The sequence below is a fragment of the Garra rufa genome, chromosome 11 (genome assembly GCF_049309525.1).
Source record: "Garra rufa chromosome 11, GarRuf1.0, whole genome shotgun sequence".
Lineage (NCBI taxonomy): Eukaryota > Metazoa > Chordata > Actinopteri > Cypriniformes > Cyprinidae > Garra > Garra rufa.
Window position 1 is genome coordinate 35,148,780 of NC_133371.1, and position 18,671 is coordinate 35,167,450.

At 33.7% G+C, this 18,671-nt stretch overlaps 1 protein-coding gene across 1 annotated transcript; it reads left to right on the forward strand.

Annotated features, from left to right (window-relative positions):
* The first annotated feature begins 752 nt into the window (after positions 1 to 752).
* On the forward strand, positions 753 to 17,882 carry mlycd (malonyl-CoA decarboxylase). Its single transcript, XM_073850502.1, has 5 exons — positions 753 to 1,346; positions 11,378 to 11,490; positions 11,571 to 11,727; positions 12,034 to 12,186; positions 15,518 to 17,882. The coding sequence occupies exons 1-5, from the start codon at positions 801 to 803 to the stop codon at positions 16,061 to 16,063; spliced, it is 1,515 nt and encodes a 504-aa protein (XP_073706603.1). The 5' UTR covers positions 753 to 800; the 3' UTR covers positions 16,064 to 17,882.
* Positions 17,883 to 18,671: the final 789 nt, after the last annotated feature.

Below are 18,671 nucleotides of genomic sequence, written 5' to 3' on the forward strand. Positions count from 1 at the left end.
AAACTGGGTTTTTTTCAGGATTTTTTGATGAATAGAAAGAACCAACAGCATTTATCTAAAATAAAAAGTTTTTGCAAAAGCTTGGAGTAAGAATAATTTGTTTATTTATTTTATTGTATTTGTTTATTATTATTCATGACCAAACATGATGATAAAGACATTTATAATGTTACAAAAGATTTCTATTCCAGATAAATTATGTTCTTCTGAACTTTCGATTCACCAAAGAAGCCTGAAAAATCTACTCGCCTGTTTTCAACATAATAATAATAAATATTTTGAGCAACACATCAGAATATTAGAATGATTTCTGAAGGATCATGCGCCTGGATTATTGATGCTAAAAATTCAGCTTTGAAATTACAAGAATAAATAACTTTTAAAATATATTCAAATAGAACTATTTTGAGTAGTAAAACTATTTCAAAATTGTACTGTTTTGCTCAAATTTGGATCAAATAAATGCAGGCTTGGTGAGCAGAAGAGACATATTTAAAAAACATAAAAATCTTACTGTTTAAAAAGTTTTGACTTACTTTTTATATACATTTTTTCTTTTACTAAAACACTTTTACTAGCGCACCAAACCAAAATCCCAATATATTACTGTAGTAATTTAATAACGTCTTTTTATAGGCTTACTTTAAAAGCTTGAGCAAAATAGCAAATTGCGCCGTGTACTGTGCTGTCATGCATTTGACAGCTAACGGTGCGCGGTTCCTTTAAGAGACCCCGGAAGTGAATGTGAGTTGCAACACTGTACACAAGGTTTATTTTGGTGAGTATTTGTCAGGCGAGCAATGACACCTTTCCGCTTATATACAGCCGCGCACTTGTTGCTAAAGTCTTATCGACACAGAGCAGTGTTAAAAAAGCTTCAGGGATTCAGAGTGTGGGAGTTCAGAAACATGTCTCCATGTACTTCCATCGCAGTGCACAACAGCATGGAGGAGATCCTGAAAAAGACAGTGGCCCCATTGCCCAGCTATGAGATGAGAGACAAATCTCCACCTCCACCTGAATCCAGCAGTCTGGAGTTCATGCACTTCTACAATAGTTTAGAGAAAGAGCAAAAACTGGAGTTTCTCGAGAAGTTGTCTCATGATTTCGGGGTAGATCACAGATGGGCTTCGGACCTGGCCGCGAAGTTGCTGGACACTCAGGGCCGGGATGTGGCCACCATCCTGCAGGTGGAGGACAGGTTACGGTACAGTTTAACACCCAGGTACCGACTGCTGCTCACCCACATCAGCAGGGTCCAAGGAGGGGTGAAGTTTCTGGTGGACCTCAGGGCAGATCTCATCGAGTTCGTGTCCTCAAAAATTAGTGACAGCCCACATATGAGGGTAAATACACACCATTTTATTGTTACTGTATATGATATGTAGATGTGAAATGTATTATGTGCGTTTTGTGTCCCTCATGAACATATATTCTCTCTCTCTCTCTCTCTCTCTCTCTGTAAACTTTTAAAGTTTATATCTTACAGTTACAATACACATTTTTTATACTGAAATTATAATTGCGAGATATTAAAAAAATCAGAATTGGGAGATGTTTGTAACTAATAATTGCAAGATATAAAATTTCAATTCTTAAAAGTATGAATTTGTAAGATATAAACTTGCAATTGCAAGAAAAAGTCCTTTTCTGTGAGAAAAAGTCAAAATTTTGAACTACAAATAACTGATATAGATATAAATGTGTACTATAAATAACTGGAAATATGCTTTACTTGTGGAAACATCAGTATTATCTTTGTAATCAACACTGTATAGGCTCAAATGTCATGGAATGACCTTCAGGCTTTTCCAGTGGTGTCACTGAATACTGCATTCCTAACATTGGCATTAGTTATGACATGGCATGCGAACTTGTGATGTGCCCTTTCCCCTACTTTAGATCCTGGTGGTCTCTGATTTCGCATGGTTGGTTGTGTTTGCAGCCAAACGACCTTTGTCCCACATTGGTGAACGTCACAGGCTTTAGCTGTGACATAGTTTGTAATGTTTTGGTGCTAAATATACACTTGAATTTATTAGTCTCTGACGTCATGGACACATGTCTTTTGTACATACAAAGTGTTCAGCGCCTCACATTTTGTTCCTGCTATAGCTCCTCCGAATTTGGTCAAATGGATACAGTTTTTTATGCGTCAAAGAAGATAAATGACATCTGGATGAGTTTTTTATGCATGCTAAACTTATTCAGTCTCCACATCACTTTGCATGTTTGTGTGTTAAATATTTTGGCTAATTTCGTTATGCGTTTAGCTCCGTTTTTCACATCTACCAAGTTTAAATTCCATTCAGTGGAATTCCAGAAATGTTTTCTCTCAAAATCAGTTTGAGAAAATGGGAAAATAGTCTGTATAGGCCTGGTCAAACTGAGAATAAGCTTTTCATTTGGATTCGAGTCTAGGCTCTGGTTTGGCCACTCCAGAATACAAACCATTTTTATGTATCCCAAGGCACTTCTTATGTCAATTTTTTTGCTAAAAAAAAATAAAAATAAAAACTCCATTAGAATGACACTTTCTCCCCAAGGATTTGTCTGTAATGCCCTTTAAGGCAACAAGTATGGACCTTACTTAATACCAATTTCAATTTTTAAGAATGAAAATAAGACTGTGGAAGTAATACAGTCTGTTCAGTCTACTTGGTGCCAATATTTTAGCTAACAGACATTGAAAATGTGCCTTTCCCAAAATTTCCCAGATGGTTTAAAAATATACTGTGATAATTAGACGTGACATAAGACAGCCTCACTTACAGTACAAGTCAAAAGTTTTTGGACAGTAAAAGTTTTAATGTTTTTTAAAGAATTCTCTTCTGCTCACCAATCCTGCATTTATTTGATCCAAAATACAGAAAAGCAGTAATATTTAAAATGTAATTTATTCAAAGCTAAATTTTTAGAATCATTACTCCAGTTGTCAGTGTCACATGTTCTTTCAGAAATCTTTCTATGTTGATTTGCTGTTCAAGAAAATTTCTTATTTTTATTATTATCAATAATTAAAAATAGTTGAGTTTTTTTTTTTTCAGGATTCTTTGATGAATAGAAAGATCCAAAGATCAGCATTTATCTGAAATAAAAAGCTTTTGTAACATTATACACTTTACCATTCAAAAGTCAATATAATATTTTTGGCAAAGGAACTATAGAAATTAATACTTTTATTTAGCAAGGATGCTTTAAATTGATCGAAAGTGATGATAAAGACATGTATAATGTTACAAAATACGTCTATTTCAGATGCTGTTCCTCTGAACTTTCTATTCAACAAAGAAACCTGAAACAAATTCTACTGTGCTCTTTTCAACATATTAATAGTAAATGTTTTTGGAGAAGCAAATCAAAATATAAGAATGATTTCTGAAGAATCATTTGACTAAAGTAATTCAGTTTTGAAATCACAGGAATAATTTACATTTTAAAATAAATTCAAATACAAAACCGTTATTTTATATAGTAAAAATATTTCAGATTTTGCTTTACTTTGGATAAAATAAATGCAGGCTTAGTTAGAAGAGATTTATTAAAAAAAAAAAACATCAAAAATCCTACTGTCTAAAACTTTTTGACTAGTATTATATATTTGCGAAAAATGTGACTTTTAGTCTGAGTAAGGTTTCCTGCATATTGGGTTTGATTTGATCTGAGTGTCACACCAAGTAGGTCTTACCACACCAAAAAAGGATAATTCCTCTAAAATATTTTCTGATTTTGTCTTGTGCTGCCTAGCAAACTTTAGTTGGTACACCATCTGTCTTTTTCAAAAGTGAGCTTCAGTTGCTCTAGCTCTGTGAAGTGCAAAGAGCCCATTGAACTCTGGCCAGCACTTTTCATTTCAGTCAAAGAGATGTTAGTGTTGTAGACAGCCTTTGGGTCACTTGCACAGCACCTTGTCCTGATGCTTATTTTGAAGGCATGCCAATCTCAACTCCAGTGTTTTCCCCCCATTTTGTTACAAAGGACTTCACAGTGATTCTTGGAAAGTTTGAAGCGTTCCCAGTCTTTTTATAGCCTACTTCAGTTTTTTTCCCCTGAACGTTATCTCAAAATTCTATGGGCAGCTCTTTGGTCCTCATGGCAGCAGGGATGATATGATCTACTGTTTTAGTAATGAGACTTCAGAGTTACTATTTATTGTAGACTTGAACTGGTGGATTGAAAAAAAAAAATACTTTTTTGCTCATCAAGGCTGCGTTTATTTGATTAAAAATACAGAAAAAAACAGTAACATTGTGAAATCTTACTGCATTTTAAAATAGTGGTTTTCTATTTTAATATACTTTAAAATAGAAGTTATTCACGTGATGCAAAGCTGAATTTTCAGCATCATTTCTCCGGTCTTCAGTGTTAAATGATCACTCAAAAATAATTTCATCACAGCTGTGCTGCTTAATATTTTTTTTTGGAAATTGTGATACTTTTTTTAGGATTCTTTGATGAATTAAACTTTAGAAAGAACAGCATTTATTTAAAATGTAAATCTTTTGTAACAGTATACACTATCATTGAGGTCAGTAGTTTTCTCTTTCTTTCTTTGAAAGAGATTAATATTTTTATTCAGCAAGGATGTTTTAAATTGATAAAAAGTGATAGTAAAGACTTATATTGCTAGAAATTACTTCTATTTTGAATAAATGCTGTTCTTTGTAACTTTTTATTCATCAAATAATCCTAAAACAAGTAGTAAAGGTTCCAAAAATATTAAATAAATAAGCATTTTTTTGCTTTGCATCACAAAAATAAATTATATTTTGAAAGTATATTTAAAATAGAAAACTGTTATTTTAAGTTGCAATAATATTGACTTTGATAAGCATGAGAGACTTCTTTAAAAAAAAATAATTAAATATCTTACCGATCCCAAACTTAAAAAAAAAAAAATTATATATATATATTATAATAATATTATTATTATTATTATTATTATTATTTCTTAGTAATTGTAGCATTAGTATGTGAAACAGTAACCTAAATCAAGAATAATTATACTTCATTCTTGCCTCACAAGCGTACACTATTTTGTTCATGTTTTATTATGTGAGTGGTGTTCATTTATTATCTTGAAAATAAAAATGCTTATTAATTAATCAAATTTGACCAGGAAGAATTTGTAAAGTTTTTTTTTTAAATACTGCAGAAATAAGAATAATATGGTAGTTTATTATTCCGAACAGTATTAACTTTATACAGAATAGACGTTAATAAATTACCTAATAATAATTTGATTTAAATGGGTTGTAATTTGACTTTGCTGAGTGGAAAATAATCAATGAAACTTTCTGAAAGCACCATTGATGTCAAACTGACATTCAGCCAAGCAATAATTCGGTCACATGATCATTGGGTATTCTGCACTTCATTTAAAAGCCTTTTTACCTGTTAGTGAGTGTTAGCACAGCTCTCAGCGGTGGCGTCCCATACTTCTCTCTCTCCATAATAATATTGCATTACAGCATATTGCGTTACAGCAAACTGTGAACTAGCACCTGAACTGATTTAGCTCACCTCCTACCTCAGCGCTGAAGAACAAAATGTGTTAAAATGACACTAATCGGTCAAGACAGAGAACAGCTAAGGTGCTGAGCTTTGCAGTAAAATTTAATCACACATCCCAAACTCTTCCAAGCAGAATTACCAGGATCCCAAAGAAACGTCGGATCAAATCTCTGCGCAGGTGCATTTCTTGATATATAATCGATACGCAGACGTAGTCTTGTCTGGACTCGAACAGGTGCCCTGCACAACTCCTCCAAGTCTGTATTGTATTGGACAGTCAGCAAGCTGCTCACAGTGGTTTTCCCACAGCAATTTAGGATGACTACATTGACGTGTCCTCTGCAGTGTTAATGATTGAAAGTTACATCGGGTGCCTTGTCAGTAAGACATTTACATTTCCTCAGTCCATTAGTTTTGAGATTTACATTAGAAGCTTACATTATACAGCAAGAGGGATCTGCTCTCTGAAGCATTTTATGAAAACTGTGTTCAAAGCATTTTGGTGAAAATTCTGGGCTGGAATCCAGAAAACTTATATACATTTGATTAATATTGTAATCTTTTTAAAATGATTACACAGTGTTTTGCATAAACATATTTTAGTGTGACTTTATAATAAATATGCACCTAAACAGAACAAAATATTTTAAGTGGAGAAAGCAATTTTCATAATTTTCAGCATATTTTGCTAAGCTACATTTATGATAATATTTTGGAGTGTTTACACTGTTAATCCTTTAATTGGTGTAAATGTAAATTAAAATATGTATTTTTGAGGCTTTATGCTGTTATAAAGTCATGCCAATTTAAAGACTAACACTAACACATCTCTTCAAAACTGTTAATGTAATAAATATACACTGCCTTTCAATTCAGATTTTTAATGTTTTTAAAGTCTTTTCTGCTCATCAAAGTTTATTTGAATAAAAGTACAGAAAAAACGGTAATATTTTAAAGTACTTTTGACATTTAAAATAGTGTTTTTTTTATTTTAATACACTTTAAAATAGAATTTATTCCTGTGATGCAAAGCTGAATTTCCAGCATACTTACTCCAGTCTTCAGTGTCACTTGATCCTTCAGAAATCATTCTAATATGCTGATTTATTATCAATGTTGAAAACTGTTTTCTTTGATGAATAAAATGCTTAAAAGAACATTTGTTTAAAATGAATAATCTTTTGTAACAATATACACTACTGTTCAAAGTTTGGGGTCAGTATTTTTTTTCTTTAAAAGAAAGTAATACTTTTAGTCAGGATGTGTTAAACTGATCAAAAGTGATTGTGAAGATTTATATTATTAGAAAAGATTTCTATTTTGAATAAATGCTGCTCTTTTTAACTTTTTATTCATCAAAGAATTCTGAAAAAAGTATCACAGGTTCCAAAAAATATTAAGAAGCGCAACTGTTTCCAACATTAATAATAAATTGGAATATTAGAGTGATTTTCTGAAGGATCATGTGACTCTGAAGATTGGATTAATGATGCTGAAAATTCAGCTTTCCATCACAGGAATAAATTTTATTTTAAAGTATATTAAGATAGAAAACCACTGTTTAAATTTCAATAATATTTCACAATATTACAGTTTTTGTTCTGTATTTTTAATCAAATAAACACTGCCTTGATGAGCAGAAAATACTTTTTAAAAACATTAAAAATCTTACTGATTCCAAACTTTTGAAAAGCAATGTAGCTGGACAAAACAGAAATGGCCTAACAGTTACACTGTTTTTATACACTGTATGTTATTAATGAAAACTATTTGAAGTTCAAGAATTCCTAAATTAATACACACTAAGGTTATTGAGGTTATTGGTGTCCAATGTTGTTTGGACCTCATTGACTTAGTCACACTAAAAAATTATGCAGACACCAGATATAATTGTTGATATTTTTTTACTATTGGTTGCAGGACACTATAGTTAATTTATGTAAGTGAGGATAGTGAAATAATGTAAACTGTGACATATTATACCCAATAATTCTTCATATTGTGGACTACTAGTAAAACTGATTAGATTTGACACTTTTACCTGACGATGTTTTGTTACATACCTTTTTATGAAAGTTATCTGACATTATCAAAATGTATTTTTTCTGACGCAGTTTAACTCTTGAGTTCTTGTCATATTTTATGACTATTTTCTAAACTACAGCAAGGTTCAGAACAACAAAAAGCTGAGTAAATGTTGAGGGAATTTAGCTTTTTTGTAAGACCTATCCCTTTTCCAGCATATTTTACAAAGCTAAAATTCCCCAAATGCTCGCAGTATAAACCCGGCTTTCATTTTAATGTATGAACAGGTGACAATTGCTTTAATGTCAGATTTCTTCCATTTGCACCTGCCTCCTCCACTTTCCATTCACGTCATTAAAATCAGAGAATGTCAAAAGCCCACTTTCAGGTTCTGTTCAGGTGCAGTCATTGACACGTCCTTGACATTCTTGCTCCATCCTGCACTCGATTTCCACCGAGCGAATGTTCTCTGCCCTTTTAAGTTTTACCGTGGCAAAGGTTTTTCCAGCACTTTGGTGGAATTAATAATTTGTGATCTCTCTATCTGCCTCGGCGCTTAGAGTTTAGCGCAAGTTAGATATCATCCTTTCCCGTAGAAGAAAATAAATAAAGAGGCCCAAACACCGCAGCGCTTTTGAAAGTTGTGGCCTGCAGTGCGATGGCACATATCAAAGTTGTGCGCCAGGCCCTCTAGTAAATTCAGCCGTGTAAGCAAATACACAACTCTTTTGGGTGAAGCATTTCAAATGCTTTCGGCTGCCCTGAATTTTAAGGTAGAACACCGAATAAATGCTTAGAAGTAATTTCCCAGCCCAGAGAGGATTTGATGAGTTTAAAGTTAAGTGGAACGGTGACTGCTGGGGCGGCCGAGGGCTGTGGATTGCACTTCGAGTAAAGCTGAGATAGACAGAAAAGCAAAATGCCATAGACTACGTCGCCAGTTGAGTCCCCAAAGGCCGGCTTTCCTTGAACAGCCATCCTGTTTTTAGGCAGTGCTATACAATCTTAACTTTGTTAGATTGTTTTGCTGCTATTGAGCTATTGGGAGTCTTTACCTTGACATCCCGTGGTTATTTTCTACATACAAATGCATCACTTAGCAGCACATTTATGTACGCTGATCTAAGCAAGCGGGTTTATAAGGAAAAAGCGTGGCGGGAAATGCTAATTCGAGATCTTTTTGCTCGCAGGCATAGCTGAAAGTGCTACAATAAGGTCAGATTTTACGTGTACTACCTATAGATGAAGCCGAAGCACGTACGGATGGCCAGTGTGCGTGTTTGATTGACAGGTCTGCAATTCTTTTAAGCACATGCATCTGTGGGACAGGCTAGCGTAGAATTTTTAAAGCGGCTTTGTGTGACTAGATCCAGATATTTGTATGCGTGTTGTGTTGCTCATCACCATTATGAAAGAAATCTGACCCTCGAGGGAGAGTGCACAACCATATCTCATGTGGGGAGCAACAGCTCTTTGATGAAATGGAACTGTGTTTACCACAGAAATCTTTCAGTGTCCTGGTATGGACGCTAACGCCGATCTCGGCGGTCTAATGAGACTCCTCTGAAAGTGTTGTGTACTGTACAGATGAAATGGCAGCAACTGTGAGTTGGTAGGGTTGCTTCACGCTATCTGTGAAAGTGGCTGTGAAATATTAATTCCCTCGACGGAAGCTGCACACTTTATAATTAGGAACCATTATGAGCGCAGCTGTACTGAGAACGATTCTTGAAAATCGGTGGGTATTTGAATTATAATATTAAACCGGCCATGTTCTACACATTCTGCAGCCTATTATTTTTTTCCCTGATGTCCGTTTATAATATTAGTCAAGGTTTTTTGCACATGATTTGTTTTGCATGACCGTTTGCGATACTCTCTTTTACCCTTAGGATTAAACAGGCTGGTTTTATGGCTTTACTGTTAAGAATGTATGTAAATAGCCTCTTGGCAATACTGTGATGATTTCTGAATGACCCATTTTTGCAGCCTAGTTATTATAAATTGTCCGAGTGAAGACAGGAAGATTTGCATTGGGAATATAGCATTTCAGGGTGGTTCGGTTCAGTTCAGTTTTTCCATGTATAACCATGTTTAAAACTGTGGTGGATAATGCAATTAAATTGTTTAAAATATCTTGTTTTAATTTTAAGATAACTCGCATACATTTTTAATAAAGGAAAAGTCGTCCATCTGGAAAAAAGTCTGTTTCGCTTTGGTTCTCATTGATAACTAAAACTAAAACTATTAAAAAGTATTATTTTTGTTAATTGAAATCAAACGGAAATGAAACAAAATATAAATATGAGATGAGAAATTACTAACCAGAAATTAATCAATCTAAAACTGAAATAAAAATTGTGTATTTGGAAAAAATGTCTGTTTTGGTTTTATCCTGACTAATACTAACTAAAACTATTAAAAACTATTATTTTTGTTTACTGAAATAAAGTGGAAATAATAAAACTAAAACTGAAATAAAATTAAAAAAAATCAAACCTTAAATAATAATAGATATTTTTAAATACTAATGTTTAACTTTTAATTTATAACATATTTATGTTGGAAAATGTAATGAAAAAATAAGTTGTTTAAAATATTTTGTTTCAATTTTTGTACATAACTCACATAATTTTGCGAATATAGAAAAAAATGTGTATCTGGAAAAAACTAAAACTATTTAAAAAATTGTGGTTTTGTTAATTAAAATAAAGCTGTAATATGAGCTGTGAATATAAATATGAGATGAAAAACTTGTTGCTTTGGTAAAAAAGGTGAAGAACTAAAATTACTAACCAGAAATTAATAAAAACTAAAACTAAAGCTAAAATAAACTAAACCTTAAGTAATATATATTTTTTTAAATACTAATGTTTAACTTTTAATGTAAAAATAACAGATTTGTGTTGGATAATGTAATGAAAATGATTTTAACATAATTTAAATAACTTTCATAATATAGAAAAATTTCTGAACAAAAAGTCTGTTTTGGTTTGATTCTGATTTATAACTAAAACTAAAACTATTAAAAACTATTATTTTTGTTAAATGAAATAAAGTTAATAAAATAAAACATAAATATAAGATGAAAAACTTGGTCTCCAGAAAACCAGAAATTAATAAAAACTAAAACTGAAATAAAAATAAATTAAACTTAAATAATAATGTTTTTTTTTTTTTTAAGTTTAACTTTTAACGTATAACATACTTGTGTTAGATAATGTAATGAAAAAAATAAGTAATTTAAAATATTTAAATTGCTTACTCGCACTTTGCGAATATAGAACAATTTGTGTGTCTGGGAAAAAAAAGGCTGTTTCGGTTTGATTCTGATTGATAACTAAAAAAATATTAAAAATCATTTTTAATAATTGAAGTAAAGCTGAAATAAAATTAAATCAAATGGAAAAAACTTGTTGCGTTGGCAAAAAGTTCAAATAAGTTTAAGTTGAAGCACCAAAACTACTAAATGGAAATTAACTAAAACTGAAATAACAATAAATTAAACCTTAAGTAATAATATCTTATTAAAAATCCAAATAAAAATGGCAAAGGCAAATAAAAAAATTCAAGTAAAATTAAAGCTGAAAATTAAAAAATAAAAGACATTTCTAATATATATAAAACTATATATATATATATATATATATATATATATAAATAATAGTAAAATAACAGTCACATATATTCAAAGTACATATATATTTTTAACTTAATAACATTAGAAAAAAATCAAGGATCTTATGCTATATGTGTATTCTTGTGATTAAACTGCATGTTTATTTCTCACATTTTTCAATACTGTTCTTCGTTGTGTTTGTATATCTTGGTGTGTTAGGATTTGAACAGCACTCTGAAGAGTCTTCTGTCAGAATGGTTTTCCGTCGGCTTACTCCAACTCGAAAGAATCACCTGGCAGTCCCCATGTGAGATCCTTCAGAAGATCAGCCAGTAAGATCTCTCTCATATGTATAAACATTTCCTTTTATTTGCCTTCCCAATTGAGCCTTTTTGTTTGTCTGATCCTACAGGTATGAGGCGGTCCATCCTGTGCGGAACTGGACTGATATCAAGCGCAGAGTGGGGCCGTACCGGAGATGTTACGCCTTCACCCACGCCTCAATGCCTGGAGAACCACTAGTGGTGCTGCACGTTGCCTTAACAGAGGACATTGCAAATAATATCCAGGTAAATGCAAGTGAAAATCACATTCGTTATTTATCACAAAGAATAATTTATGATGGAGTGGTCAAATAGAGTGTAAATGTATTATTGGGTTCATGAAGGGAGTAGGCATCATTACTTTTTACTAGTACCTGCTAGGATCAGAAAAATGTGAGGAGACAGTAGTGGTTTTAGACAGGGGGTAAAGATGCTCCCAAAAAGCACACTGTGCCTAAAATGTACAGAATTGAACACTATGGTCCCTGATGCTGTCAACGCCTAACAACACTGAGAGTCTAATAATTTGCTGTGTGTCTCTTCTTTTCCCAGGGAATTGTGAGAGAGTTTTCCACTCTAGAGGCGGATGAGGATGTGAACAAGATCAATGCGGCCATCTTCTATTCCATCTCTTCCACTCAGGCTGGGCTGCAGGGGGTGGAGCTTGGAAATTACCTCATTAAGAGGGTGGTCCGAGAACTGCAGGTGGGTAAATAAATGAGAAAATGAATGTATTTTCAACACAATATTTAACATATTACAGTTAAAGTAATTGATATATTGTAAGTAATTTTTTATAGGATAGTATAGTATATAGCAATTTTTTATTATGGAAGTGTATTGTATTAAAATATATTACTTTATTTTATTTTTTACATTTTTAATTAATCAAAAAACAAAACATTTATTTTTATTATTTTATTTTTATGATTACATTTAAATTTGTTTATATTCCAGAGCAGAATATTTAAAAATATAGATATAATTTATTTATAATTATTATTATTAATATGTGCATTTTATATTAAAATATATAACTTTTTTACAATTGTATTAATTAATCAAAACAATTTGAATAACATTTTTTGAATTTTATTGAAATTATGGTTTTATCAAATGTACTTTTTTGTGGAAAAAAAATATATATACACACACACATATATATATATATATATATATATATATATATACATTTATAAATTGTATTTTTTTTACATTTAAACTTTTTTTCAAATTTATAAAAAAAAATTAATATATATTTTTAAATGTTTTTAAAATTGTAATTATTTTTTTAATTACCTTCACTACATATACAGTCAAACCTAAATTTATTCAGACAAAATTTCTCACATTATCACTTATTATTCGCTATAGTTTAGAAAATGGTAATAAAATATGACAAGAACTCAAGAGTTAAACTGTGTCAGATGGTCAGGTCAAAGTGTCAAATCAAATTTTTGGTATCAATTTTACTGGTAGTCCACTGTATGAAGAATATTTGGATATATGTCACAGTTTACTTTATTTTGCTATCCTCACATAAATGAACTATAGTGTATAATATGCCACAATTTACTTTATTTTGCTATCCTCACTTACATAAATGAATGAACTAATGTGTAGACATTTTATTTACAATGCAAAAATGAAATATTTTTTCTCAACAAAAACTGATATGCAATTTAATTAATTAATTCAGTACAAAATTTTATCTAAACACTGCAAAAACAGCATCACCTAGTGCCATTGTACTTTAGCACATTTCTAGCTGACAGAGAGAAAAAAAAAGCTGAAAAACTAATAAAATTTCAGCTGTCACCCTTAATAACATGAAAAAGGAGGGACACACGGCATGTCACCGAGCTCCTGCCTCTTTACTAGATGAAGGCGAAATTAAATGGAAAAGAAACGAGAGGCACTCAGGTTTATAGATTTAGATGAGTTTTGCTTCAGCAGGAATGTTGGTGAAACAAAGTGCTGGATGGCTGTTTGTGTAATAGAGGTTAACCCTAGTAAAGAGCTCTCCAGTTCTCAGAGAGATGATTTATCCAGATGAGAGATTGAAGGCATCACTTGAGTGGAAATGGACAGCTGATAGATATTATTTCATGCAAATTGTGCATGTTGATGCTCTGGGATTGTATTGGTTTTTGAAGTGTGTGCGCAAATGCAGCTCACTTGTTTGTCTTCTCTCCATCACGGTCTATAAATATCCATATGATGTTACAAAAATTTACCATGGTAACAACAGTCACCATTGTTCCTCTAGGTATTGTTACTAAGGTTATTGTTACTACTATGAGTTATAGACTGTCCTGAAACACAAGCCACACAGTTTACACGTGTTGTTTTTGTTTAGTGACAGTTGTTCATGTGTCCCTTGTTTGTCCCGAACAGTTAAACTGTCGATGTTCTTCCAAAAAGTCCTTCAGGTCCCACAAATTCTTTGGTTTTTCAGCATTTTTGTGTATTTGAACCCTTTCCAACAATGACTGAATGATTATAAGATCCATCTTTTCACACTGAGGACAACTGAGGGACTCATATGCAACTATTACAGAAGGTTCAAACGCTCACTGGTGCTTCAGAGAAAGAACGATGCATTAAGAGCAGGGGGTGAAAACTTTTGAAAAGAATAAAGATGTGTACATTTTTCTTATTTTGCCTAAGTATATATTTTATTTTATTTTATTTTAGTACTGCCCCTCAGAAGCTACAAAAGATGTTTCCCAGAAGACAAAATAAGTTAAATTTACCCTGATCTTCAAATTCCAAAAGTTTTCACCCCCCAAGTCATTGTTGGAACAGGCTCAAATACACAAAAATGCTACAAAACCAAAGAATTTGTGGGACCTAAAGGATTTTTCTGGAGAACAGCAGGTAGCTTAACTGTTCAAGACAAACGGGACTCATGAACAACTATCACTTAACAAAAAACACAGCTGTGGATCATTCAGGTAACAACACAGTATTAAGAATATGTGAGGAAACGTTAAAGCTATGTGTAAAACTTGAGAGAATTTGTCGTCGTTTATGTAAAGTAAATGTAGTTTGAAAAAGTATAAAGTACCTGTGAGAGTCTGAGCTCATCCTTCTGCTAAAAAAAGAGTAAAGGTGACTCACCTTGCCACAAGGGGACGATTGGCGTGATGGATGGACGATGGACAGAAAAAGGAGGTGGAGAAAGGTCACGGTGTGATTTAGGAGAAAGGGAGGAGGGTTTGCTTGTCTTTCAGCAGAATCCTCACGGGGCTCTTTTGCACTCGCTTTCTATCTTACATTCTTGTCCTTACTTTTCATTCTCGCTCTCTGTAGCCTTAAACCTGCTGACTGATGTTTTACAGTAAATTGAGTTGATGAATGAAAAGTGACCCTTGGACATGCTTAATCTTCCTTGACTTCTGCCTGTCTGAAGGAGTGATGCATGGCAAAGAATGAGAGCGAGAGGGAAGTGTGATGGACTTAAGATGTGGAGGACTCAAAATCTCTGCTCCTCCGGGGCCAGTCTGACACGTTTGGTTTGTTCAGTGCTTTCTTCTTGTTGAATGTGGGCAGAAGAGGGAGAGAAAATGAGTGTGTATATGTCCTTGTGGAGGATGAGAAAGAGACACAGTGGACTTGTTCAACATGGTTTTTAAATTAGCACAAATGGAGCGCGGATGGAGGATAAAAAAAGAGAGAGAGAAAAGAAGAATGAGGAGAAATACATATAGATAGAACTGATTTAAAGGGATAGTTCACTTAAAAAGGAACATTTTGTCATCTTCGGAACACAAATTAAGATATTTTTGATGAAATTCAAGAGCTTTCTGATGGAAGCATAAAAAGCAACGCAACTACAACGTTCAAGGCCAAGAAACACTGTTCATTGTTCAAATAGTCCATGTGACATCAGTGTTTCAACCGTAATTTTATAAAGCTACGAGAATACTTTTTGTGCACAAAGACCACAAAAATAACAACTTTATTCAACAGTTTCTTCTTAATTTACTGTAAAATATATATATATGATTTTTGTGTGTTGTTTTCTGTGCAGAGTGAATTTCCCCACATGGCCCAGTTCTCCAGTCTATCTCCCATCCCTGGCTTCTCCTTATGGCTACAAGGGGTTCTCGGACAGCACAAGAAGGAGGGACGTGCCATCGAGTTCCTGTCTGAGCAGGAGTGGAGGGAGGTGGAGGATGTGACTGGAGCCGCCCCCGGTGCCCCAGCTCTGGAGGCCCTGCGCAGGCTCATCAGCACCAGCGAGTGGATCCGCTCCGACCGGTTGATCCACGCTCTGGAACCTGCCCTAATGCGACTTTGCGCCTGGTACCTGTATGGAGAAAAACGACGGGGCTATGCCCTAAACCCTGTAGCCAACTTCCACCTTCAGAATGGCGCCACCATGTGGAGGCTAAACTGGCAAGCAGACACAAGTCCACGCGGGATCGCCAACTCTTGCGGAATAATGGTCAACTATCGGTACTTTTTACAAGAAACCAGCACTAACAGCGCCACCTATCTGCAGAATAAAGTCATTAAGGCTTCAGAGCAGGTGTTGGGACTGGTGTCGCAGTTTCAGAAAAACAGCAAACTCTGAGTCAAATCTGTGGCTCTGCTTTGGAACAAAATGTCTTGGCACTCAGATTCAGTGTTGTCGTTTTTGATAACTCTGAGATGCACATGGTGGACAAACACAAGCCTTATATGGATCTACGACTGAAACCAGTAAGTCACATTTCATTGTTAGTTCAGAAATGGACAGTTGTACTCTGCCTTTCTGAAAGACAATAAGCCAGTAAACCAATTTTGAAGGGATAGTTGACCTAAACAATGAAAATTCTCTCATCATATACTCACCCTCAAGTTGTTCCAAACCTGTATGATTTTCTTTCTTCCATAGAAAATCGTCCTCCAGCTTATTCATCCAGCAGTAGTTCACAATGACAACATAATGTCAGATTAAATTTATTCGAAGTAGTAAAGCAGTACATATGATTTATCCACTGTATTCCGTGAAGCCATACAACTTTTTGTGAAGAACAAATTGAAATTTAAATCATTTTTTGCTCTCAAATCGCACTTATGGCACAGATTTGATGTTATTACATGGACGAATCAATGACATTTGAGGCTATTGAGTATTGTGTTCACTACTGTTAAATACAGTATGTTGTAAACATATACAACTTTATTTTGAGACAGTCATTGTTGAAAATGACAAATTGCAGTTCAGTCAGTGAGTCAGAAATTTATTTAGTATTCTTAATGATTCATTTAATGACAGAACTGTCTGATACAAATCTGTAATTTATGAGCCATTTTTAAAGAGATTTAAAAATTTGTATGATTTGTAAAAATTTGTATGTATTTTACAAGGTGTCATATTTGTAGAAATTCATATGAAGGACCAACCCTAAACGTACCCCTCACACAAACTGTACAAAGTCATACAAGTGAGGTCGTATGAATTTATATGAATTAGCCACCTTCTAAAATACTTGTTGTGAGACAGAACTTGACAGAATGATACATTTCAACATACAATGCATATAAAACATTCAATTATACAAAAAACACATATAAAACATTCAGTTATACAAATGAGGTTGTATACATTTGTACAAATTTTCCACTTTGTAAAATATGTACAAATAAGTTGTAAGATAGTGTTGACAGAGCTTGACAGAAAGATGTCATTATTTTGTCCTAAATGTGTGGATCCAGTATTTTGGGATCCGATAACTATGTAAAAACTATTAATTGTATACAATTTAACTATAAAACATAAAATACATATAAAACATTAAATTATACGAATGACGTTGTATACATTTGTACAAATTAGCCACTTAAAATGCGTACAAACTGGTCGTAAGATAGTGTTAGCAGAAGAATTATTTTTTTCGCCAAAAAAAAAAAAAACTTTCCCTTTAACCTGGTTTAATATTATTACCTAGCATGCTGCTTGTTGATGTAACAAAGAGATTTCACTTAATTTTTATAGGTGTGCCAAATCTCCACTAATTTCAAGCAAGAAAAGGCTAATCGTCCACATGAATCTATTTCCCTTAGTCCTTTTCAGCAGTGCTTGAGCCTTTGTTTGATTAGCCGGTTGCTGATTTTGATGTGGACTCGTGCTACATTTTGAAAGACTGTGGGTAATGAAGCGGGAAGAATCTATCAGCCCCTGTCATGTCTTTGCCTTCTCAGCGTGTGTACGTAGGAAAGCGTTCCAGCGCGACTGAGTGGAAGCTGCTGTAATAAATGATGTTTTGATTCCTTCATTAGTGCAATCTGATTCACTGTGAAACGCCTGTCTGTATAAATGTGAAATGTGTCTCAATGTGCGCACGGTTTTGAACGTGCCAGTTGAAAATATTTATTAATGAATTAAAATTTTGCTTATCTTCCTTAAACTGATTCTTTCTTTTGTTTCCATTGTAAACATAATGTATTATGTCGGCGCTTTGATCGATTTTGGGCAATGGAGGATGTTCAAACGCTTTTTTGCAGTTAATACAGGACAGTACACTATCTCGTTGGGCCAGATCCTATCACGTTTGGACAGATCCGTTCCTTGGCAGTTTAACAGGCGGTGTTTAAAGAGATTTAGCACTCTCCAGCAAGCATTTTATTCCTTCATGACTCCCGTCTCTAGTGTCTGATAACAGACTGGAGTGTTCAAGTAGGCCTCCTGCATTTTTTTTTTCTTCTCTTCTATTGTTGTGTAAAGTATCTCAGTGTAAGTTGACTGTGAAATTGCATTTTTACTCTCAAAGGACGCACACATCTTCACTCCCCCCCCCCCCTCCCCGTCCCTCCGTGTGGTGCCCTAGAAACTAATGAAGTGAGAAATAAAGTTAAAATAAATTGATGATAAATTTATGATATTCACTTAAACTGAGCACGGGGTGGAAATAGAACAAAGCGGACAATGTTTAAAGGATGCCCTTGAGAAACTCCTCCCACAGTGAGGGAGGAAGTGAGGAAAATGCATCTGTAGTCACAGGCCCAAGGCTGGATGGACATACTTCACAACATCAAGCACTTTACTTGGAGGAAAATACATGAGGTTACCATGGCAACTGCTGGGCAAGTTAGTAGAGCAGCCACAATACGGTTCAAACGTAGTTCATTTGTCCTCTTCGGATTAGTTTTGTCCAAAATCTGAGGCTTGCTTAGCAGAAAATGTTAGGAGAAAAAGA